This window comes from Genypterus blacodes, unplaced genomic scaffold (genome assembly GCF_046128005.1).
Source record: "Genypterus blacodes isolate CSIRO-AG114 ecotype Tasmania unplaced genomic scaffold, CSIRO-AGI_Gbla_v1 ptg000003l_1, whole genome shotgun sequence".
NCBI lineage: Eukaryota > Metazoa > Chordata > Actinopteri > Ophidiiformes > Ophidiidae > Genypterus > Genypterus blacodes.
Window position 1 is genome coordinate 2,911,437 of NW_027466817.1, and position 26,574 is coordinate 2,938,010.

The window sequence follows — 26,574 nt, forward strand, 5'->3', positions numbered from 1 at the left end:
CAGACGGGCTGCAAAGTTGGCTGATAGGTCAACCCTTCACATCGCACCGAGGCTAAAGTAAAAAGTCATCCACTGTAAGCTGAAGACATTTCCTTTCATTTCTTCCTGCTGCTGTCTACATCCAAACAGCAGAGGTAGATTTGTTGTCGGTAGTTTAGTTTACATTCTGCTTCCTGCCAGTCACCCAACACCCACACAAAGATCTAACCAGACCACATCGCCTCACACAACTCTACTGTCACAGCCATGTTGTTTATTGTTTAGTGCTTGGAACAACAGTTCCAATAGTGTTTTGACACTGCAAAGTAAAGCAGTAAATTATTTATGATCTAATCTAATTATGTATGGAAAGAATGCTAATTCATTGGAGTGTCTTTAAAGCAGAACGCCATAAATGGGCTGTAATTCCAAATGACAGTTGCATCCTGCAGTAATATATTTTTCATTATAAGTGGTGTTGAAAGTTTTAAGAGCTGTTTACTTACTTATCTAAAGAGTCCATTAAAAGTCATATCATTATTTGTTTTAATCCTCCCTAAGGTGTTTCTATCACTTTCAATATAAAGTAGACATGATTTAAGGTTGCACTCTTTTGGGATGCTGGTCCATTGTCCCTCTAATATGTGAAACAGGAATTGGTATCAAAATTAAACTCCAGCCTGAATTTTGATTTTTCAAATGTATGTACTTATTGGTATTGTTCAGGGGTTGATCCCAAATTATATTCACAAAGTAATTTTTTATTTGTTTACAGTGGCTACCTAGCTAACTAACTGGAAATAATTTCCAAGTTTTCCGTTTTAGGTGACCTTCATCATTCTGTTGTTATTTTTTTTTAAAGAAAGGAAGATGCCCCCACAATGTCAGTAAGTGGGAAAGCTTCTCTTCTCCTTCCTCCTCTTTTGAATTGACAATTACCTCCTATTGTCTCCACAGCACTGTTTATTATTATGTTCTGATATCTATTAGACTTGACTGATTTGTCCTTCATGTTGGAAAGTGCGAATGTTATCACATGTCTTACAACTCGCATTCGCCTTTCACTGCAGAGGAATCCATAACACTAAATGCAACGCTGCAGGCAATCTGTCATAACAATAAAGTGATACATGATGTTTAAAAGGTTCTCGCTTCTATGACGAATCAGAAGGTAGCAGTTATCCTGTTGCAAAACGTACTACAGTGTCAGGAGGGGACATGCCTCCAACTTCTCTAACTAACTTGTCATTTATGAATTAAGTTAGGTGGTGCAGAATTGAATTAAACCAAACGTAAAATGCAGAACAAATCATAATAAGCTCTAGTGTGAAACAAATGCCAAACACGAGCAGTGATACCATCATCTGTCCAATGAGCTACAGACAGTACAGTGCCCTGTCCTCAGGTAATGCTTGTACGATGCGAGTTTGGCTTGAGGGGGGTCTTTGTAAATCAGCTTCATTGCAAGTGTCCCAGGAATACAACCAGCACACACCGATGCACACGCACAAACACTGTAAATTAAAATCTGTAAGCATCTCCACGCAACGTTACGCAAGCCTCCAGTTCAGGCTGTGCTCCCCACAAAAATGAACACATACGCACAGTTTTATTGTCAGTCCCTCTCCAATATGGGGCCATAAGCAGTGGCCAGTTTTATGTCTTTTAATTAGTACACTCGCCATAGCAGCATCCAGCTGGCAAAGACACCCTCCCCCCATACACACACAGACACATAAAAAGCAAAAGATAGAAAGAAGACACCAAGTGAGGAAAAAGGAAGCGCACCAGAGCCGTCAATTCCCAGCTGTCCCACACATAGAACACCATTCCCGATGATTGTGTGCATTTGTGTGTGTGTGTGTGTGCGCATACTGGTAAACGCTCACCTACATGCCTGCATGAGCGTCTGCCTGACTGTAATTTAAGTGCAAATATTCATCTGTACGTCCAACTGTCACGTTCCAAATCTGGGTCTTACCTGAAATTCGGTGCAGAGGCCCATTCCAGAGCCAGACAGGCCAAGTCCACAGCCGCGTAGACCAACAGGAAGAAAATGGTTACAATACTGGCGATGGTGTTGAGCTTCCCTGAAAACAACACCAGCTACAGAACAAAACAAAAGACAAGAAGAAAAAAGGATTACAATCCAAAAGAACAAATTCTCTTGCTGGAGACAGACACTGCATTTTAATCCTTTATTCTAGGCCATATAATCTCTTACAGTCTGATCCTATTTTACACAGTATGTAACAAGTTAGCTATGTTTTTGTGCTAAGTAACCTGCACTATTATGAGGCAAGACAAAATGCATTTGATGTGTCTACAGGGATTACTATAGGGGCTATTATTTTGTTTTCATTAAGGTGATATCCTGGGTGCTGTATAGTTGACACATGCTGTCACCCCACCTAGTTAGAGGCAAGACCCCAGGTGCATCAATAAAATAAGTGACACAATATTAGTAGAGGTGTAATTAAACACATTGAACATAGAAAGCTTGTGTTCCCCCGTTATCTCTTCAGTAATATGCTGAAAATCATAGTTACATGTTTTTGAAAAAATCCATCTCCTTAATGTTATTTAAAAAAAAATACAGTTTCAATTTTGTGCAGTTGAGCACACTGGCTTAGAGCACAAAAGCTACACAATCAGTCCAAGTAACACTCCAGTGCATAGGAGTTAACAAGCACACACAAAAAGCCATGTGGAGCTGTGTTCATGGGCTATTGTGTTTTTAATGTTTGGAGTCACATCCAATGGAGCTTTTGGTTGTGGGTGGACTATTTCAGTGAGAATCAGGGAGCTTTTGGCTTAAACCAGCAGCCCAAGTCAGTCAAATATGTGTCACATTGAGGGGAAAAAGTGTCCTAAATGATGGCGACCCCAATTGATTACCAATGTAGGCAAGAATCAAGGAGTGCAGAGAGACGGAATACAGGAAGTGGAATAAACCATTGCCTGCACACCGTAAAGATTATGCTTCCAGAGCTAAACATCCTTATATTTTGTTTAAGAGGAGCCTTCACTAATCATGTATGATGGTCATATTCAGGTGTATTCACATGATCCATTGCTGGTTGCAGATTTTGTTCAGTTAAATCAACCATTAGGTTAGAATTAGTACTGACTGTTCATAATTATGTCTTACAATCACAGCATAAGCTTTGATGTATATGTTGTATCCCGGCCACAGACACACACACAAAGTTCAGTCTTTAAAGTCATTTCACTTTTTGTGCAAATCAAACCTTAAGGGGGCTGTGACTTAAAGCGTGCGGAGAAGTACCATTCCTGGATAAGGAGGGCTTGATACTTAGCTGAGGGCTTATGGCACCTTATGGAACATCGCCCACCCATGACAGCAGAGCAGAGTACAAACAAAGGCATGCACAGACACACATAAAAACAGCTCCAATTATAGTAGGATACCAAGGATTTTTCTTCTCAATACATATTTCAGCATAGACTTGATTGTAATTAGGTATTTGAAGTGTTACGCTTATGTTCCTCAGTAAGCTGTATTCTTCAGCCAGAGACCATTTTCATTCCCACTATTTTCAACTGGTTCTGAAGAGGAAAATGATTTGTACTGTACACAATCATACATCATGTAGGATGCCATGACTTTAAACTAAGGGGTAGGGTATACCTATAGACAGATGCCACTAAGTCAGTCGGAAATCAAATCAGCTGTGTGCAGTGAAGACATGAAAAGTGCACAGACACGACTTGGACTTCGCCCAATATGAAGCATCGAACAAAACATCCTGTCTGTGCACTTTTCAATCACCATCAGCTCAGTCTTTTCTAATCTCTGAATCATTGAGGATGCAAGTAGCTTCAAGTGATTGCTCAGAACAAGGAGGTATCATTTCTAAGGACATACACAGTAAGGCCATCTCTTTTCAACTACAATATAAAAACTTTTAACTGTAAAATTTTACCATACAAAAAAAAGAAGATCCCCTGGACTGAAGTATTTTGTCTCAAGCTTGCGGGCAAATTGTATCATTGGAATTTATGGGAGACAGTAGCGACTCTGATTCCTAACTTTTTGACCATGAGGCAGAGGTAAGCTGAAGGGGAGAAAGAGGAGAGGAAATAATGATGGAAAATTGAGATTAATGATGCCACATTATTGACAGGCAGTCCGAAAGAGAGCGAGGCAATGACACAGGCGAACCGAGGGAGCGATGGCGATAAAGAAGGGGACAGAGAGATGAATAGAGGAAAAGATGAGCGAGGGGAAAAAAGGGCAGGGGCAAGACAGAACAGAGACAGAGAGTGAGAGCGAGAGAGTGGGCGAGAGAGTATCTCTGACCTCTGGCAGTCAAAGCCAGTGGGTGTCTCTCCAGCACTCCCCCCAGGGAGCCGGCGCTACGAGAGCAGTAATTAGCCATTAACTCAGGCACAGGCGCGCACGGACAACTGCTGTCACAGTGCACAGCGTGTGTGCGTGTGTGTGTGTGTGTGTGTGTGTGTGTGTGTGTGTGTGTGTGTGTGTGTCTGTGTGTGTGTGTGTGTGTCTGCAATAAATCTTTTGTGGGTATATTTTCCGTGGAGATGTAAGATAATGTTTTACTGGAAAGCAGCATGCATAAATTGCCATAAATTTCAGTAAAGTAAGTACGCTCAACTGACACTTTTATTAAATAAAAAGGAATGTAGTGGAGGGGGCTGAGTAATACTTTGGACTACAGTGTCGGTGCTGTTCTACAAATGCCTTGAGGTTACAGGTATCACTGACTGTTTAATCTGGAATGTGTGTGAGCTTAAATGCAGAGACAGCGTAGCCAGTTCTTTTGTGTTTTTTTTTAAAGAGGATGCTGATTTGATCGAAACGCAACCTAGAAATTTGCTCAGGAGTCATGTATTTTTGTATTCTTAATTGTCAGTGTCATTATGTACAAGGCCTGTGTTTCCCATCAGGCTGTCACCTCAACTATCCCCTTCCGTTCTCCTGTTAGATCTTTCAATCCAGTCGCTTTACCTCTGCTCTAAAGTCCAATAAAATCTAAAGCCTTGGCCTCTGCGCCTCTACACCCCCCCCCCTTTCAATCCGCCAATGTGTGAGGCTGTTAAAGGTGAGATTACAATCAGACTTTTGTCATCAGTGAATCATTCAAATGGCAGAAGAAGACACAGAGAGAAAGAGGACGAGAGAGTCAATGATCTGATGGCGGCGGTGGCACAGCTAACGATTTCCCTATAATTGCTCTTTCTGTACTCCTGGAGAGTGGTGAGGAATGAAGAGAAAAGGACGAGGGAGAAACACGCGCGCACGCGCACGCACACACACACAAAGAGAGAGAGAGAGAGAGAGAGAGGGGGAGAAAGACTGAGAGGAGGATGACGAGTCATTCAGCCTTTCACACACACCTCTGATAATGATGAGATAGTCAGGCCCCTTTGCTCCTCAGACCCTCCTCCCCCTCCTCCCCCCTCCTCTTTGTATTTTTCTCTGTCCTGCCTTCAGCCAATATTTCCTCCTCGGTCTAAATTGACTGCTCTCCTCTACTTAGACGGCACAAAGACGAAAAAACACTACAAGCTGATTTATGCCAACAGTGGTTGAAGTAAAAAATGACAGTTGTTACATTGTACTATTCTATGCTATTTCTGGCCTATGGATCAGTCTCTGTCTGTTTGTGCAATCATAGTTTGTTCTCCAAGACAAACGATTTTGACAAACTCTGGTCGAAATGATGCATCTGATGTTTCAACTTTAAACTACTTTCAAGCTTACTTTGACAGACTGCGTTTTGGGTCAAATCACTGATAGTTGTGTGATGAGTGGAACAGATGGTGAATGCTAGTTTACTGTTGACCTGTTTCTGTGTGGGGAAAAAGTATGCAAGTTTCCTTCTTATCAATGACATTGATATAGCCCATATACTTCCCCAGAACTCCATTTGACATGATTTTACAATTTAAACATACATCTGCTCTACTACTGGGACCACTGACTGCACTGGACGATTCAAAATTTCACGTTATCAGCATCGCTCTCATGTCAACTTCATTTAAGTCAGTGTTTGGCAAAGTGTCCGTTTCACAACCTGGGACAGAATATAAAAATGATCCGTTTTCAGTCAGTGTGAATAGTGGTGTTGTAGAATGGGGGAGAAGAAGCACATCAATTTTTTGTTGCCCATTAAAACATTGCATGCTCAAAATCAACCCTATTTGAAAATAAACCCAAAAGAAAACCCTTGTAATGTGCTCCTTTTCAAAATCTAATTTAGTTCAAAAAATTCAATAGCAAATTAAGGTTTTCTTTTCGTTGGGGACTTCCTTGACCTCCCTGAAGCTATTTTGGCAAACAATAGTCAAGAAGACAAATTACTCCAGCAATCGCGGGAGAGGTTTGCATAAATGATACAGGTGGGGAAACACTTCAAGTGAGGATGACAAACTTTCCAAAGCAAACGTTTCCTTCTACGATTGAATTGATACTATTCTTAAATAAGACATCTTTTGGGTTGAACTGTCTGAGGCAAGAAGATCACACAGTTTGCACAGCAGGACATAAGGCAGGCTTTGTTCCACAGCCTTTCACAGACAAATTTGTACAGAGTCGACCTGCATGTTCATGGCACTAACTCATCGTTGACCAGAAATAACAGACGCTTGTTTGAAGTGTTTCCCTTCTTTCTTGTGTATTGCTTGAATCTAACCCTGATGGATTTCACCAAAATTGTTTTAATTGTCTGTAGCTACTGTTGCATTTTCTTTAATGAGGAATCTGGGAGTCTGGATCTAACAAATATCTGATCAAACAGGGGATTCACTTTTTTGTAAAAACATAGTGTGAATCAAACACGAAACTACCACTAATGTCGGTCTGAGATATGGTTATATGGTTTTTGCACATCTTCTACAGTTATACACATAGAGGAACATGATGTCCACGGCACTGTTATACAGTGAATTTACAAGATAAAGAATCTGATTTCAAGATAAATATAAAGTCTTACACTGGCATTTTATTTCCTGGTGTTTATGTTGTATTTATTTGATCCTTCACCTTGAAGCACTTTGTAATAATCATACTATACTCTAAACCGTAATCGATTTCTTTTCCAAAGTTTTATGATGATGATTAAGATATCCATGCTGATGAGCTCGGGTGATAATGACTCTCTGTGGGGCATAAATAACAAAACCCATGTGATCGTCCAAAAGAAGGATGGCTGCTCTGGCTGTGAGAGGACTGTGAGAATGTGACAACAACCAGAGCTCCATTATTAAATCATTGTAGATCTTTCTAGATGCACCTGTGCCCAATTTCCCAGTGATGGAGTTTTTTTAAAAACATTACCGTGTTCATACAGAGCTTAATAACTGTGACTGTATGCATATCTGCAGGTTTGACCTTCATATTGTTTTACATATTTAATTACATATCATATTTTATACATAGAATTTAGGGGTAAAGTGCAAAGAACAATTTTGGAAAGAAATTCCGGAATTGAACACAGGAAAGACGTCACTGCTACAGTCTACACCGTTCTCCTCTTTCAGCCAACATTTATTCCAGCCAGATGCTGTGAAAAGGTAGTTTAAATGTATTTTCTATGTTGGCTGTGTCACCTTTAGTCCTAGTTTTAGAGTCTTGATAGTTAAACTGGCTAATCACCTAAAAAGAAACCCAATTAATGGACTAAAGGTAAGTTGTTTTGGCTGTGAGCCTGTATCACATACGTTTTCCTGATGGTTCATTCTTCTAAGCTACAGCTCATCAAACTTGCTTCAGACGTCATGGTTTAAACATTTTACAGTTGTGAGTCAAGCGTCTCAATCATTCCATTCCTCGTTTTTCCCTTCACTTACCTGAACAAGAAACCAGGAGATGAGCACAGAGACCCAGGGGTTTCCGCTGCGGGACGTCCTCTTCGCCGGCGACAACGCCTTACCTAGAAAGACAAAAGGGAGAAGGCAAATATTGATTATTTTTGCGGCAGAACTGATCATAAGCATATGTGAATATATAGCAGTTCTTATTTGATTCATTATTTCTATTATGTTGGAAGATGTTCAACTTTGCAAAGAAAATGATTCTGTTTAATTTGATGGAATTTCCTGGCATTCATATATCATGCAAGAAGTTGACCTTCACAACACGGCAGTGAGACTCACATTGCACACATTGGCTGCAGATTTAATCAAAGAGAGAATGCAATGAATGATTGCCATCTTCCTTCGTTTTAATGGAGAATCTGTGCCAGTCAATTGTAAAGATTCAATGGCAGTGCTCCCAATATTACAATATGCTTCACTCAAAGTTTGAATGCTTTTTGGGTTGTGGAATGAATTAAGTTCACAAGTTGACCCAAACTTGAAATCGATTGAGAGCTGACCTAGACATTTTGACACTTTTCCCACAATCCTCCATTCAAATGACAGATATCTGCACCATCTGAAACAAGCTAAATCTTGTCCAGTCTGAATTTTCTAACCAAGGTTTAAAAAAAGGTTTTAATAAGTTTTATCACTACTTTCTTTGGCCTTCAATTTACAAATTGGAGTTATCCTTCAAATCCCAAAGTCCTTTAGTCCTTTTGTCGCATGTATTCATTCATTCATTCATTTTCTTGTTTCAGGAAATTACTATAGGAGGGTCACAGATTTACAAAGAAGGCAAGACCCAACTACAAAGACATAAAAAAAAGACATAATAAAAAAGGATAAGAGGAGCAAATGAACAACAAAGAGGGTTATACTGAAGGTGTGGAGGAGGAGGAGAAGGGGGAAGAGGAGGATGGGAGGATTTAAGTGTAAGACTACATTTTGCAGCAGATAAATGAATGGAATTAAATCAGCGAGACACTAAATACAAATCAATGGCAGAGGACAGCGAGCCGGGTGATGGAGAGAATGGAGAAGCCAGGAAAGGTAAGAGATAAGCAAGTTTAGAGAGAGAGAGAGAGAAGGAGAAGACAACATAAAAAATGTCTAAGTGGGTGTGTGCATGTTTGCAACAGACACTGCAAACAGCAACAATAAGAAGAAGAACACTCAGGTGCACACTAATCAATTCATACAAGCTCCCGGAACAGCATACACTTTTATGGCTCCACAGTCTTTGATTCGCAGTTAAATAGATTAATCAAAGTACTTTAACGCTAAAAAGACGGCGCTGAACTGGAGTCGCTGCGAGTCATCTGCCTCTGCACCGTGTGACCACTCCTCAGAGGAACTCGCACTAATACGACCATTCATCTCCCCTGACACACACACATACACAGCTATACACACACAGACGGTAACAGGCCAAATCAATTTGCAATAGACTTAACAAAGGATCAAGGGAATGGGAAAGGAAGTTGCTCACAGTTATTAATAATGACAAAGCACCAGGCAGCAAGGATTCACACAGAGGGGCCGGGGAAGAGAATAGTGAAACGAGCCAGGAGTGTGTACGGGAGTGAGTTTGAGATAACGTGAAAGTTAACAGGTTATCGCAAAAATGATCTCGATTAAATATATAGAATGTTGGGACTTGGATGTATGAGAGTTTGTGGTAAGTGCAGACCTGAATGCAGATAAAGAAAGTTTTTTTTTCCCCTCACATTCTTGCAGGATTGTGTTCACTTTTGTCTGTACTGTATTTCTCTAAATCTATCAGACATACAGAATGTAATCTACCAACAGGTGGAGTTTAGCCCGGGCAAAGATCTTGCAGATATAAATATATGATGAGTCACATTTATGGGATTTCTGTATAGTAACAAGAAGCAAACCCAAAACTTTAACCTATGTGTAGTTGAGATAATGCTGAGTCATTTAGCTTGTCAAACACTGATAGTCTGTACTGATCTTACATGCGATATCGGTATAAAATATTAGTTGTTCTCAAAGGCAGATTGATGTAATTACTCGCTGACCTGTGTGAAGCAGGTTAACAGTCTGAGTTCGACATATTTTCCAACACTTATGGAGATGAAGGTGGAGGTGAACAATGTATCATTAATGTGCAGGATAAATCACAGAAGATGTTTGGATTTATATTGGCAAGAAAAAAGGGAGATCAGCGAGCTACTGGGCTTAAATGTCTGTACACTTATCTTGGATTTTTCAGATATCACACACACACATTTGCATCTAAATAATCATCAAAAATGGGTTAAAATATTCCTCACTGTAGCTGAAATTGATGTACAATTATTCTCATGGCTACATAGTGACACTCAGAATCCAGGAGCGTTCAGAAACATCTTGATATGGTAGCAACCAAACCAGAAACTTGGCTACGGCATGCACCATGTGATTTGAAAGCAGCAGCATTCCAGGGACACACACGAGACGGTGGTTAAAAAAACAAACAGCTGACTGTGATGTAATGACAGCAGACTTTACTGCACTGCCATTTAGCAACAGGATCAGTGATACGAGCGTGTAAACAACCTGTCGGGACCGCCTTGGAATAATCTGTGGCAGATACTCGACAGTTACTGCCAACAATGCCCCTGTCACATTTTAGACAGTGTTACTTTCTATCTTGACAAGTCACACAAAGACTTATTACTATCTCTCTATTAGTAGTGAATATCATGGTGCTCAACATAGCAGTTTTCCTCATGTGTGTTTGCCAGTTCTGTGATTCTATAACATATTGGAGATCTTTATGCAACAAAGGCCTATTAGACTAAAACTATTAGACTATCTCATACCGCTTGCTCTAAGTTTCAAGTTATATAATAAAACTCATCCATATTCATAGTCACAATGGCAATGGTGGTTCAGGGGGGTAGGTAAGGATCATGTATTCTGTTACTGGTGTTATGTATTGATGTTCTGTTACTATGCCTTGGCTACCTGGTGTGTAATGTCAGAGTAGCACACAGTGATTGGCAGTTGTGAGTGGGAGGAGTGATTTATGGTTTAAGGATCTGAAGTGTGATTGAGAGCTATCACTCCCCTGGGCCAGCTATCGGTTAGGAGGGAAGCTGGTGAGGGCTCGGGCTGAGACAATCGCTCTGTTCAGACTGTGTGCCATGGCCTATCATGTTTGGTGTTAATAAAACTTTATTGTTCACCGCCGTACTGCCATTCTGTGAGTTTGCATTTGCCGTGAACATAACACTGTACTGCCATGTACCTTTTTTCAGGGGCCTCTCCTGTGCTGAAACAGATAGTCTTTGTGGGATGTATGGTGTGCTCCAACAAATCATTTTAGATGCGTTACCCACCGAACAAGTCATCCCTGGCGAGGGCGTACAGGATGCGAGAGGCTCCGATGAGGTTACTCATGGCAGCTGAGAGGGTGGAGCAGTAAACACCAATGATGACGAAGGGATTCCATATGTTGATGTCCCTTAGGAAACTGTAATCCCGTTGAAGCAGGGTGCTGTATGGACGAGAAGAAAGACATCAATATGAGAACAAGGCCATGACCAAGACCATGGATAAAAGGAAAAAAATACAAACAAACTTAATGAACAAACATAGATGGGTGAGATGTTATAGAGTCTCTTGTCTACTATTTGTACTATGTGACCTATGAGGTCTTTCATTCCAATCTATAGCTGCACAAGAGTTTGGATTCATTTCTAGAAGAGGTCAAGCAATATGTGCACTTTGCTGAGAAAATGTGTTTTGTTGAATGTGGAATGCGCGCCGGAATGTTGAAACTAAGCATGAAAACAAAATGTTCATGCGATGAAACCAAAATCCATTAAGACCGCCTCATCAAAGCATACCAAACAAAGCAGTGTATTTGCAACGCATCACGTGAAGACAGTGATGCCCATCTCACAGCTGGCTGACAATATATCATACAGTGGCATGTGTGTGACTGAAACTATCCAGTTACACGTCACTCATCACACGACTGACAGCGGCAGGGATCAAATTAAGGGCTAGATATACTAGGAATGCCGCAAATTATCCTCCGCACGTCTGCATAGCCGCGTGTTTTCAGTTGAGCGGGGGTATTTACCAAGACTGATCATGGTAACCAGTCCGACCTCAGCAAGTTGATTTTAATGCTTCTTGCGTCTGTCGGGAAAGGAAATACAAAAGGGTCCCTCAACTTGGAAATATGAGGAGGAAGATGCAGCAAAGCTTTCAGCACCAAGGACGGCGCATTTGAAAAATGGCTGTTGCGAACGTGCACTGGAATGAGCTAGAAGCCAGCAAAAGCAGGATGGAAAGAACTTTTGTAGTCATATCAACTTTTGCAGGGATGGCGTGACTTCGATTAGTTGTTGGCTCCACATCATCAGAAACCTGACCCATAAAGGAGGAGGAGATGAGATCAACCTACAGGCTCATGATGTACTCCGGTCGAAAAGCGATATTCTATTCAGGAACACTCCCTCCTTTTGCAAATGTTCTCTACCAAGCTGACAATGTCTCCACCTGAGAATGACCTACAATCGAGGACCGCAAAGAAGTTAACATCTGCTTTTGAAAGAAAGGAAAATCATAAACAAGATGTAATTACCTTTGCTGCAACAGCATCACCAGCCATAATAAACCAGCTGTAGCTAGCCAAATGCATGGTGAATATGGTCCAACGTGTCACACACATGGACCCGTGTAACAGAACCATGACAGATGGGCTACACTATTATCACTCTGGTGCAGAACACAATTATTCATCAGAAATAACATTATTCACCACCAGGACCACCCGACTGTACAAGTCACCGGCTCAGGTCACCCTTTCTTTGCCTCCTTATGCATCTAGTCCACATATATATATATATATCACATTTCCTCATTAATATTTCTTCCCCCTTCCCTCTCTTTCTCCCCCTCTGTGTATTAAAAAAAACAATCTTCAAAATGTCTCATAACTGCATGTTCATCCTCACATCAAATGCTTTCTTCAATAAAGAAATATTCTACAAAGAATATGGACAAACCGTATAAGTCTCTTTCTCTTGTCTCGTCTTTTAAAAATCCATGTAAAACCTTCAGTAAAGGTGGTCTTATATTGTGATGCAGACTTTTACATTTCTTCAACCGTCCTATTAAAACACGTGTGTGAGAAAATCTACTGTGTCTTCTACATTCTCCCTACAAAGCTAATCATCTTCTGCACCGTCTGTTTTGGAGTTGCCAAACAGAACCGAATCCAGGGGGACATTGTTATATGTTATAGGACTCTGAACACCTAAACAACAACATAACAATGCAGAAAGTCATAAACAGCCTACATGAAGGCTACAGTCTGTATATTGAGCCTGTGTGTCAAACAGCTCAGTTTAAGCGTTGTAATATTTCACACCACGTATTCTTAAATACATAGGTAAGAAAAACAAGAAGGGCACTAACTATGCATACCTCCACCAAGGCCAAAGAAGCCTTAACAATAACGGTATTGTTCCATTATATTAAGTGAGAAGCCTGAATGATTTCTTGAATGCATTATTTGCCTTTTTTTGTATTTCATCCCAATCCTGCCACCTAAAAGAGCCTGTAGAAGGGCCACTGTTATTGTATAAGGCTTTGAAAATGTTCACATGTAACAACAGGAAGGAGACGACGTGCATTGTCACGGCAGCTATTAAAGCAGTGTATCATTTTATCATACGCAGTCACAAAGGTTGCGTGTCATTTCAAACTCATTTGCTGTGCGAGCGGAACACGTGCGTGTCCGACGAAAAAGATTGAGAGGAAAGCGATTGGTCTGCCAGGGCACCTGAAGAAGAAGCTCTGAAAGATGGGATCTCACTTGGGTGTGTGTGTCTGTGCGTGTGTATTGGAGACGCTGCAGTGGATATTAGAAAGAGAGATCGGAGAGTACAAAACCAACAGCAGGGTGTGCATGATTATGGCCGGCCCCTCTCCACTTCTTTTCAATACAACACAGCGAGAGAGGAGAATTAGAGTGAAAAGTATCTCTCTCTCTTTTAAATCCATCTCAATCTCTCTTTGTATGTAGACACACATACACATACATCCAATCTATCTATTCTCCGCCCTCCTTACCTCCATCTCCCTCATCATGTTTTTAACACCCACTCAGGTGGGGGTTTTTTTTCTCAGGTCTTCTCTCTCTGTCCTCCCCCTCTCTCTTCATCTCCACTAGGGCCACTGTCCATTCTGCCTCTCTCGCTCATGTAATTAAGAGTCTCATCACGTTTTCTTTCAGGTCCAGTGATTTTAATACTTATTATCATGGCCCTATTAAGTATTGTTCACTCTGTCCAAAGATCTGAACACACTATTATTTCAGAGAGCCGAGAAGCAAGGACCACACACAGAAACACACACACACACACACACACACACACACACACACACACACACACACACACACACACACACACACACACACACACACACACACACACACACACACACACACACACACACACACACACACACACACACACACACACACACACACACACACACACACACACACACACACACACACACACACACACACACACACACACACACACACACACAGATTTTACATCATCACAAATCAACTAAACAAAGTTCTGCAGAGAAGTTAACATCACCCGCGAAATTAGGTAATGCCAACTACTTTGTTTATTTGGTGTGTGTGTGCGCATTACAGCTTGGGCACTGCAGTGAAAACTTTACGAACCATTGTTTTAATCAGAGGCTCTGACATATTCATAGCACCAAATGCTATTAAGTGGGCTGATACACAAACCCACGTACTGTAGGTGCGTCTCTGATTCTGTTTTTGCGCAGGGAAAATAAGAATATATTTTTAAAAAAGGCTTATTATGATAAAGAATTTCAAAGTAAGTCTGTGTGTCTGTGTGTATGTGTGTGGGTGTGAGAACGTGTGAGTGATGATGCGAGTCAGAACTTATAGGTTGATTATTAATTTCTTCGACGTGCAGCGGGACCAAAATAAATCTCAAAAAGCTTGACATTTCCAAACTGGCTCTCAAAAACAAAGCCGCTGTAAACTGGGTGACAGCAATGAAGAATGGTGTGGGTGTGTGTGTGTGTGTGTGTGTTTGTGAATGTGCTAGAGAGAGAGAGAGCGAGAGAGAGAGAAGAGAGAGAAAGGAAGAGAGAGAAAGAGAGAGAGGCATTGTGCATCCATGTATCGGCACCATTATTGAATGAACAACAATTCTTAACTCCGTCTCATACATTAATGGGTTTTAGACCACAGCAACGCATTAATGTTCAAGGCAGTGTTGCGTGTGCACGTGCACGCCTCTGTGTGTGGTGTGGGTCGTAATTGTTGATCAGATCATCCAGCTGAAATGAGCTCTGCCATCCAAATGAAGAGGGGAACAAAAGCATGAGAGAGCGAGTGACAGATTAGAGGAGCTCCTTTAGAAGAGCAGGAAACAAAGCTAAATGACTAAAAGGCGCCTGCAGAGATCGTTTGGCCGATTGTTCTCGCTCCTCCCAGCCTCCCCCCGCCCTTCAGCTCATTTGTTTACCATTTTTATTCATGCACTCATTTGTGTATTCATGTGTATTCACTGTTTAATCCATCATTTCATGTGTTTGTGCTTCAGATAATTCACCAGCGCTTTGGGTAGAACATTATGGATTAATTAATTGCTATTTTTCAAATGGGATGAAAAATGAAGTGCCGACAAGGAGTGTGTGGTTTTGTTGTGTCTATTTGACACGAGCATAAATAATACCCGGATCGATGGTGCTTATTCTGCTTTGATCCTGATCATCTTAACACCTAGAGGGTGAGGTCACTGCTCATCACTAGTGACATAATGATTTTTGGGTGATCTTCTGGGCCATTTAGTTTAATGAACCTGCAGGAAAATCTCCCATAAATGCTCAAATGGGATCATACCTTGTTACTGAGATGGTTTTTACTTATGGCTAACATAATTGTTATGCTCATTGCACCATTATGGGACCATTTATACCACGGGCAATATGGACATTGTCATTGTGCAAGTCAATACTCCCACTGCAGAAGAAATGCACTGTGGGATGAAAGGGTTGATCTCTGAGCCATCTTTCCATGAAAAGCATTTCATAATTACTGGTTTATTTCTCTTCTTTACACGTGATTTCATGTTTCCAACAAGAGTGGATAAAAGGTTTCTGAATCCAGTTGCAATCCTAACGTTTTTGGTCAAACACTGTGGACTGTAACTATCTATATACACGATTCAAGTTGTGGAATATAAACCACTGTCATGCAAAGAAAGCCCAAAATTGGATCCATTCAGTGGGTCCTGCGGACTTGTACACTTTCCAGCTTGGAAAAGCCTGTGAAAGAGCATTAAGGCCATTGACACTGAGAAGAAGATATTTTGACTGAAAGGACATTTTTCCACAGATGTGCCCAAACTGGCACACAATGGACTCAAAGGAGAACAGATGCATGCCCCCAGATCGGCTATAAAAGTGCAAAGCTAGTTTCTGATAGTTAAGATACATTACAGTGCTTGAACAAATTCTATGTGAAGCAAAGGTAGCATTACTAAAGTCAGGTTCAGTAGCAGTGATGTTGTGCAAGGTGCCTGGGTGGAATACGGGACAAACGCTGCAGAGACATCGGGTCAATTACAGTATTTTCAATGATGCTTCACACTGGCCCCATGAGACACACCTGGCTTTGAACACAAGCGTGTTCACTAATGATGGATCATGTCCTTCTCACAGCACCAATGCCTCCAACTGATTGGTCTGTCACCACTGTCTCCCTTGCTCAGGAACAACACTGTGGGACACCAACCAGCATATTGGTCCTGGTATTGTTTGTTCAGACGCAATGTCTCTTTTTGTGACATAAGATGCAACTGTCACATGGTCGACTTCATTTGCTCCAATTTCCACAGCTCTCACAGTACTTGAAGTTCTGTATGAATGATAGGATGCTGAAGGAAGGCAAGGAACTCCAAACTTTTCTTGTGACAGTACATGGTCAGGATACAGACTCAATAAGTTATACGTCAGCAACAATGGATGGAGAGAGCATTACTGAATAGGGCTGCACACTGTATTGCTGACCTTGGCTTCAGCAATACACTAATGTTTAAAGCTACTTTCAAATCAGCTTTCCCAGGATTTCACCATTTTTTTCAGATTGTTGCGACCACAATTTCCTGAATTTTTTTTCTCCATATATCACAGCTTTTATGATCTTTTATATCAATATTCACAATGTTTAAAAAGATCTACAGTACAAACAAACAATAAGAATATGACAACCTATATTTTGATGTGTCAATAGGCTTTACAATTTCTCATCAACAATCTAATCAACATCTAATATTATAGTAAGCTAGTTAAGATGAAGAAGTTGAACTAAAGTAATGCTGCAAATACGCAGCAAAATGGGAAATGATGCACCATATCGGACAATACAGCGTTTTGTTGAATTGGCATTGACTTCTGTGGAGTCTCAAAAAGCTGGAGGGACTGTTTTATCTGTTGGAGTGCTAAATTGTACAAATGGCAAGGGAAGAACAAGAAAACAAGTCTATCCCATATGGGGGTAGTGCACTAGCAATAAGCTTGTGTATTCAAAAAAAGGTACAACTAAGGCCTTTGTAGAGACCCCCAGGAAAAAAGCTGTAAATACTTCTGTCAATTCCAAACAAAATGTTCATTGCACTTGAGGGTTTTCATTACTGCCAGTGACACATTTGTGCTGTCAGAAAAATGTTGGATTCGAGAGTTTTATGCAAAATTCTCAATTTGTCTGCTTTTTAAAAGTGCATCATCCAAACCAAATTTGAATGAATGCACATCAAAAGGTACAAAGACCTCAGCAGACATGAAAAATACGTCAGTTCTACAGCTCAATTTTCCCCCATATCAGGAGGGAAAAACAAAGAAGCACTCCAACTGCAAGCAAAGCCACTTCCAAAATCCTCAGTGCACACTTCAAAAAGTCAGGGACAAAACAGACTGGACACCCGGGTCTTAATCTGTAACTTTACGGGGTGTGTATCAGGCCCTATGTGCTCCGAATTGACTCAGGCCTCTAACAGATGACAAAGGTGGCTCCCTGGCGACGAATGCACCTTGCCGAACTTCTGGCCAGCTTGTACTATTGGGGTTTAGTGTTGGTCTTTAGCCTCATTTCACCTTCGTCTTGTAGGCACTCTCAGAGAGTATTTTGCAGTACACAGGGGGTGAGGAAAAGCGACACAGACACACACAGAGAGCAAGGGAGGTAACACAGAGCGAGAGGCAAACAAAAAAGAAAAGGGAAAGAAAAAGGGGTCTGCAAGAGCCAGAAGGAGGGAGGGCGGGAGTGGGAGAGCTAAGTGCTCTCAGGGGAGTCGACTGTGGTTAAGGATTATTAAATGGGATCAATAAGTAACAAGGCTTGTGTGTACACTGTCTCCTCCCTCCCTCCCTCTCTCTCCTTCCTTCCTTTTCTAGCCCTCTCCAAATATAAAAAGGAAGCGAGACACTTTTTCTGGCCTCCGTCTTCTTGCTCAAATTTCTAAATGTTTATCAAACCATTCACGATGCCCTCATCTCATTTAATGGATGCCATTTCCTTCTTATCACCAATTCCAATTTCAGTCATCAGGCTACTCTGTTATGTGTTGTATCGCCTACCAACACTCAGCGACTTGTTTTCATTACATTCTTTCTTTGATTCACCCTTGATGTTGGAATCTAGTTTGATGCTGGATATTAACAGTGTCAGCTGCTTTGTTATTCAAGGTTAAAACGCCTTTAACTCTGCAATCGTGGACTGGCCTTCCACTGGAGACTTTGCAAGAGCCTGTTTAAATGTCTCTAAAACAAAAATAGCTGGCATTATCCTTATTCTTGCCTATTAAAGTTACAATTATGAGTTTTTTCATTGATAGACATTTAAAGAGGCCCTTTACATAGAGCAGTGGTGATTTTTCCAGGTGTATCACAACAGCAACATGTAACATGAGGAGCAGCCAAAACTAGCGGTTGTTACCTACTTGCAAGTCCAAGAAACTGCTTTGTATGATTGCAGGAAAAAGCAACAAAATGCAGAATCATTTCAGTGTTGGATAATTTCTACACAGCTTTCCACTGATATGGTTCATTTCTAATCAAATTTCCAGAACAATGTCATGCAGAGGTACAATCCATGCACTCACAGCTGTGGCTCAACCGTCGCACGTGTTGGAGGGACCACGGCTGCAAAAACTCACTCTAATCTTCTACAAATGCAGTACAATCAAAGCCTAAGTTCTGCGGGGGGGGTTTGATCCTGAGTAATAATATAAGCTCAGCATAACAAGATTTCCAGCAGGTTGAATCCAAGAGTATAAAGGGTTAAGAAGTAAATACCATTTAAGCACAATGCAACACTCCACTGAAATCTCTCTAAAACCCCTGCAATATGAGATAACAGTGACCTTATCTGTGCTTTGTGAGTCACACTTCACAAGATGGGTATCTCTGTCATATTGAGTGTCAGAAGTTTTCATCATGATCGTCTCACGGTTGTTAACTTTCATCTGTGACAGCCCAACATCACATAAGCTTTAATCTTATTGAAACATTAAACCAATCTTGTGTAGAAAACAAAAAACGATCTGTCAAAACTAAGGTTAAGCTTTGGATATTGCTTACGTGTATAATAAATATGAACATTTTAAGAGATGCCACTGAGGAAAATAAATGGCTGCCAGAACATTTTAAATAAAACAATCCAACATAGAAATCTGTCACCCAAATCCTTCCTTTCTCTTGTCTGTCTGTAGCCGCTCATCCCTCCATCTTGCCGCAATCCCTGCAGCATTTTAATTCAGATAGGATGTGTTGCTAAAAAGTTGGCCTGGGCTGTCACCATTGTTACACCCCCCCTACTAAAAAAAGCAACAAACAGAGACAGCAACCAAGGGGTGGGTGGCAGGGGGGGAGAGGGGGGGGCAAAAGTGAGCAGAATCTCTGCAGTGGAGAGATACAGGGTGAATAACAAAGGGGCAGAGCGTGGCTGTGTAGATGGATGGATGGATGATAGACAGAAGAGAAAGGAAAAGGGAAGCCAATAACGCTGCTGCTGCTGCTGAGGTGATAGTGCCAGCAGAGGGGATGGAGGGGTGGGGTATGGGGAATAGGGATGGAGGGCTGTTGGACTTGTTACATTACACTGGCTAGACTCCGGACTGGAAGGGATAGAAAACCTGTGATGGAGTCAAAAGGAGTGTGGATAGTAGCCGAGGGCTTTAAAGATTCAGGAATGAGAGATGCTTAACGAATCTTCAAACAAGAAGGTGATTTGATTCTGGCGTTATTAGTCTCTTTGCATTTACCAGAGAACAGTGTGGAAATTGCTCAGTCTGTGAACTATTTTAGTACTGTAGGTAAAGATGACACGAATAGAGTTCCATATTCTTAATTTAAGGGTGTATGTCCATTGACTACATCTTGACACTAAGGATGGGACTGGTCAATTGCCATCATGCGACACTGAAATGTTGTACTTGTGTCTCGACTTTGTACATATATGGCCTTGTCCAGTTCCCTTACCCGCCAGTAAAAAATGTATAAACTATTCATAAAATATACATAAGTTTTGTCCACTTCCAGGAAGATTCCGCTTCTTTTTTTTGGATTGCCTACAGTCTTCAAGTCTTGTTGCCAAAGACGGGGGTGGTGGAAATCACACAGGCCTAACATGCTGTTAGTCAAGTGTGATGTTGCTGATGGTTTAAGTAAACTTAGAAAAGGGTTTCAGACTCAGAATGGAATTGATTGAGCTTATTTGCTGCAGCGACTGAGACATGATGCATTTCTAGTCTATACAGAACAAACCTCCTAACACAACACCTGGATAAGCAACAATAAGTAGCTGCTTTGGGATTAATGTATCAATATTCATTCACAATCATCTCAGTACAATTCTGCATAATTACTTTTGTTTTGTCAGTAAGTATATCTATCTATCATACTTTTAAAACAAAAATTGTGAAGGCAGGAGTTTTACTTTAACAAAGAACTTTAACTTCACAGCACTGCTGCTTTTCGTTGAGTAAAGGTTTGATTGATGATTCTTACACCGCTGTTGCCAAGGAACCAGGATTCTCAGGTGGTATATAGGGGGTCAAGGGTCCTGATAAATTCTTCAAAAGGTACTTAAGAGGGAGACAAAATGCTGAACTTGCTAAATAAATGTAGCAAAAAAAGAAAAATCGAAGTATGTGACTGAAATGTAAGTGGACCAAGGGGATCAAATATTGGTTCGAGAAACAGAGCTGTGACAAGTCAAAGACAACATCCTGAAGGACAGACGGGGACAGAGCAGGAGTAAGGTTAGCTTTTTAGAGTAAAGTACAAACTGAGGAGAAGCCGTAGATTCTGTTGAAAAGTGACAAACAGAAACACACACACACACACACACACACACACACACACACACACACACACACACACACACACACACACACACACACACACACACACACACACACACACACACACACACACACACACACACACACACACACACACACACACACACACACTACAGATAGCACCACAAAAGAAACTTCGGCTGATTTTGATTAATATAATTATGTCAGTTATTAATACAAGAGGTTTCGTAGCGTGAGGCAAATTAGCCCACAGGTCAGTGACACACAATACAGGCACACACACACACACACACAGTCAGTCAACCAAAGTCACAAAACCTGAAAACCCAAACTCACATTTTCTTTCACACACAAAGACTTGCACGCACAATGGCTAATATTCAGACACTACGAAAAATAAAGAAAGTCTGCAAGCTTACAGCTACAGTGCCTAGAGTGACTTGTCATGCAACAAATTCGCTATTACACACACACACACACACACACACACACACACTCGCCTTGCCAAAGAGCTTGATAAAGTAACGACGGGCAATCTGTCATGGCTGGCTAGCTGGTCACAAGGTTAATAGATTCTTCCTATCTCACAACCCCACAGCCCGCACGGCCGTCATCACCAGCGCTCTTACCATCCTGGCATATCATCAGTGATAATCTCAAAAACAGACAAAATCTGAAGCAACTCCATTAACAGCGACCTGGAAACGAGTCGAATGGCTTTCACGTGCAAACGGATTACATTTTCATTGCAGTGTTGCTGCTGTGAGCCAGAAAATGTGATCCTAAGCTTGTAAAAACTCAACATTAGCATCTCTGCATCTACTATCTCATAGGGACAGGGCACACTGCAGCCCTTCCCAGAACTATGTTAAGATGCTTCAATGTTAACCTCCAACTAATAGGACACCTTCGCCAAGTCCTCTTATGCCTGGACCAAAATACGTCAATTCAAATCAAACAAATTTAGTTGCATAGCCCAATATCACATTCTATGTCTCAAAAGGGCTTTACAGGCCTACAGCAGCAGACGATCCCCACCCAGACAAGACTTCTCTGTGAAGACAAGGAAAAACTCTCAATAGCCGTCATGTATAAGGAAGAGGAAGAGAGAAGGAGAGAGACCGTTCGGAATGACCCGACACTGGGGCAGCAGTACAGGTGGGTTGTTAGGAGTGTGTGTGTTTCATCTTTATGGATCCTGGATGAGTACTCTAGTGTTGCATTTCTACTTTTCTATGTTGTTGGATATTTCATCATTCATAGATAATAAATACGTAGGGGGAAAAAAATTATGTTGACTGAGGATCTCCTTGGTTTCTGCCCGTTTCCCCACCTTTGACTTCTGTGTGACACCTGGCTGCTCTCACTCTGAAACACCTCTACCTAAGTTTGTTCAATTTTTCCTCCAGAGGCAACAGAGCAAACCTTCGTATCATGCGGACAAGCAGAGATAACCGTAAGAATAACAATAATATTTAGACTGCTTTCTTAGTCATAAGGAATTGTTTGTTTTTTTATTCAGACCTAGATGAAATGGTAACTACTCTATCATGGAATAAATATGTCCCTGTGGAACCTTTGTTCACGTAATGAATGAATGCCTTCAGCCATTATCATGCCTGCCATTTCTAAAATCCAATGAAATGTACTGACATGAAGAGATTATTAACCAAACCAGCCATGTCGCTCCATTTTAAAACTTAACACATGACAAAACTTTTAAAGATGTTTATCACGAGTGCAAATCCAGGATACTGAGAATGATTTACAAGATCGCCCCACCCACCCCCTGAAGTGGTGCCATGCAGTTCATGTTTAAGCTCAGACTACACACACTGCAGTCATGAAGGACCCACAGTTATTACCATCTCATACCAAGCAAAGCTGCACAAACAGACATACGCAGGCGGCTGCGAAGAGGAAGTGATATTTTTAATAGCCGCCTCCTTGACATTCACTTTCAAATGCTAGTCTGCCTTTTAAAGCTTTTGATGCTGAACTACAATTTGCCAGGGGGAATTTAGAGTTTAGAACAGCCTAATGCAAAGGTTAGTTTATAACTCCCGAGTCGTCCCCTCTAAAAGGGACATGGCTGGGTGGTGAAAGAGCGTGGCTGCCACCTGTTGGATAACTCCTGCTGCTGCAACAGAAAGTGGAGACGTCAATCTGTCCTACAAAACAACTGTGCTAAAGGATTGCAACCAGCTGTGCATACAGTGTATTCCATCACGGACACACACATACAAAGACCTATTGACAGCTCTTTAGAGTGACACCCCCATATTAATGAGACGCCTTACATGCCGAAGTCACCCTGAGGTCTCTTCTCTGGTGATGGGTCTCCCTCACATTGGCTACAGGGGAAACCGTAACTGACGGATGACTTTAATACACACAGTCATATTTTAATCCATGATAATTCGGTTTGTTGCTTTCCTGCATAACTTAATGACAAAAACAGCTGCCTGCAGGTCACATGTTAGGGTGGAATATAATAATGTCACAGCCAACAAGGAGATTGTGAAAAGTGGGTTTCTGCAATGAACAACTGGCTGTGAGAGATAAACGTGAGTCGTGTTTCATTTTTTTGCCTGAGGACCATGCAGGGATTTTGTGTTTTTATTCAGACTGATCACTGCTAATTTAGCAGGAAAAACATCTTATTATCCTAGATGAAACGATGTTCAGAGTAATTTGGCTATGAAACACATCTCCCATCATGCAATATTATTCCAATTTCTATATCCATTTGCAATTCGACAAAGGAAAGTGACCTGAATTCTTATACCATGATAAATATGCCCCACTTCCTCATTTATATAATGGAATTCATGTATTGTTGGTTATGTTTTTCTCGGTGTGTGAGTAACTCTGTTGCTTCTGAATTTGTTAGAAGAATATGAATAATACAAAGAAGCTCATATTATATATTTTGCATATTGAAATGAAAATGGGACATCAGGGGAATCACTTCTTGCCTGTGATCATCTCCTGATGTCTGGTGTCTGGTCAGGCAGTGGGATCATTCTTATGTGTTTAGCGTCAGATATTGTCTAGTGAGTCAACGGTGACAATCCCAGCATTGTGTTCATCGAGGAAAGTGACAGCAGTGCATTCCAGTCATGATAATGCCAACAATCTGTGTATAAAAAAGGCCAAGGCTTGGACACAGATATTGAAGGTAATTCATCATCTATCCAATCAAAGTTAATGACTTTGAATTTATTCACTCATTCACCATTTTTCATTCTTATCCAGAATATCAGCAATCTGGCAAGTCCGACAACAGCAACAAGTGCATTAAGGATATTTCCTTTCAAGGAAGTTTCCGTATTGCCTCTGAGAAACTACGCTTTATTTCCTCCCAGCTGACTCATAAACATATTGTCAGTTCAATAACCATAAACCCCTATAAACCAAACTATCCTTGGAAAACAGAAGATAAGATTGTAAATTATTACCCTGGCCACTAAACCAATAAAGAGGATTATATGTGCCATATAAAAGCAGCTACTTTTGTAAATGTCTGCACTGTAGTTGATGAATTCTGCATTTCATCAGAGCGTGGCAAACTCTTAGAAACATGATTTATAATTTTTGACCATAGCTCTGTGTTCTCTCTGTCTTAGCTGTTCAACAATGACAGTCAGTTCATTCACACCCATCTACATTTCCTCTCAGCAGACTCTCTCCACGCCCAAATGCATCCACACCCACACACAGTCCTTACTCACTACTAATATAACTTGTATCCAGATTGTGTCCAGCTGAGACAGATTAAAGTCCACACCTGGTATCAGAATGAGTCCCAAATGACCACTGAGCAGATTTTACTTCCCAAATCTCATTAGATTTTATCTGCAGGGAAATTGTGAATGCCTCTAAACAGAAAAAAAAAAAAAACACATTTGCATTCAGCCTCAATGCCAGCCAATAGGAACGCAGAGGCTTTTTGGTCCCTCGGGTGAAGAACTAATGCCTACATTGTTGCTATCAAATCAAATATATGCACACTATAATTCAAATGTTGCAGGTAGTTAATGTGGTTGAGAATATATATTATCTCACAATAACACCATCCCCTGCTCCACACACACACCCACACAGGTCATGTGAGAGCCTCTCCCTCCTCTTCGGCCTCTTTATTGGGTCATGTGCCCCTTTTGAAAACACTGACACAACTCCAACTCACACAGCTCTTTCTAAGAGGATTCAGAAGAAAAGTTAGGGCACTGCAGAGGTAGAGAAAGTGTCTTTAGAAACTGAAAGTGTGTAAGAATGTATAAGTGTGTGTTTGGCAGAAGCGAAGAGGACAGTGCAGCAGGGTAAATGATGGCAGTATTGATCTCCAATGCTCTTTTATCGCCCTGTCATGTCAGTTTAGCACCTTGGCAATACTCGCTTTAGAGTTACATCAATACTGAACTCTGGCATGGCGCAGAAAACAGATGGAAAGAGACAGATGGAGAAAGAGATGGATAGAGGAGAAGGAGAGAGACGGGGGGGGGCGGGGGCGCCGCTGAATAACAGCTGCTACAGCTAAAATAAAGACCAAAATCTTTAAAGAGCAATAAATAAGACGGTGAGGGCCAGTTTTACTGAGAATTTGCGCAGGTGAGATGAGTGATAAGACACATCTGTAAAATTTGCGAGTTTAGGTTGATGCATTTTTATTTTAGGGCGTGCTGATATGAGGCCGCAAAAATGTTTCAAGAAGTTAGCTTCTCTACGGGCCTCATTTGTTGGTGTGGCAGAGATCAAATGCAAAAGCAAATGTGTCAAATGCGCTGTCCCTGGTGCTGAAGGCGATGCCGCATCGAATGACCATGCCATATCGTACATATCAAATCCAGAGGCCCTTTGTGTTACATCCCTGACAGACGCAAGAAGTGCCTCAGAAAGCGGCGGTATACTCAAATGAGCTTGCCCTGTGCTCATTTAAATAACAGAAAATTAGTAAATACCCAAATAAAATGAGAAAACATGCGGTGGCACAGAAATTAGTGGTGGCCAGTACATATACACACAAAATAACAAAAAGTATGACAAGCAAAAATTAACAGCTAAGCAAACTAAAAGGGCCCACAGCACACATAGCTTATTAAAAAAGGTTTCTGGGGGTATGTTTGCATCCCTATGTGTTCTTAATATGATGTCATTATCTGGCTCTGACTGATTTGATTGATTTAAATTCTTTTTGACTGCATAACTGACAGCTAGAGCAGCATAATGTTCACTTAGAATAGATAGTTTTGGGGATCTGCCTCCTCTGATAGTCCAGTTCTGTTTGTTGAAGCAGAAAATGAACCCTATTTGCATTTTCTGATAGTCGCTAACT

At 41.1% G+C, this 26,574-nt stretch overlaps 1 protein-coding gene across 1 annotated transcript in view; it reads right to left on the minus strand.

The window, feature by feature from the left end:
• Window positions 1-26,574, minus strand: part of LOC142993631 (solute carrier family 12 member 9) — a 52,646-nt gene that overhangs the window by 17,622 nt on the left and 8,450 nt on the right. The window contains exons 7-9 of the mRNA XM_076144408.1: window positions 11,175-11,332; window positions 7,816-7,898; window positions 1,961-2,085 (exon numbers count right to left, since the gene is read on the minus strand). Of these exons, the coding sequence (XP_076000523.1) occupies window positions 1,961-2,085; window positions 7,816-7,898; window positions 11,175-11,332 (366 nt within the window). The remainder of the gene's footprint in view (window positions 1-1,960; window positions 2,086-7,815; window positions 7,899-11,174; window positions 11,333-26,574) is intronic.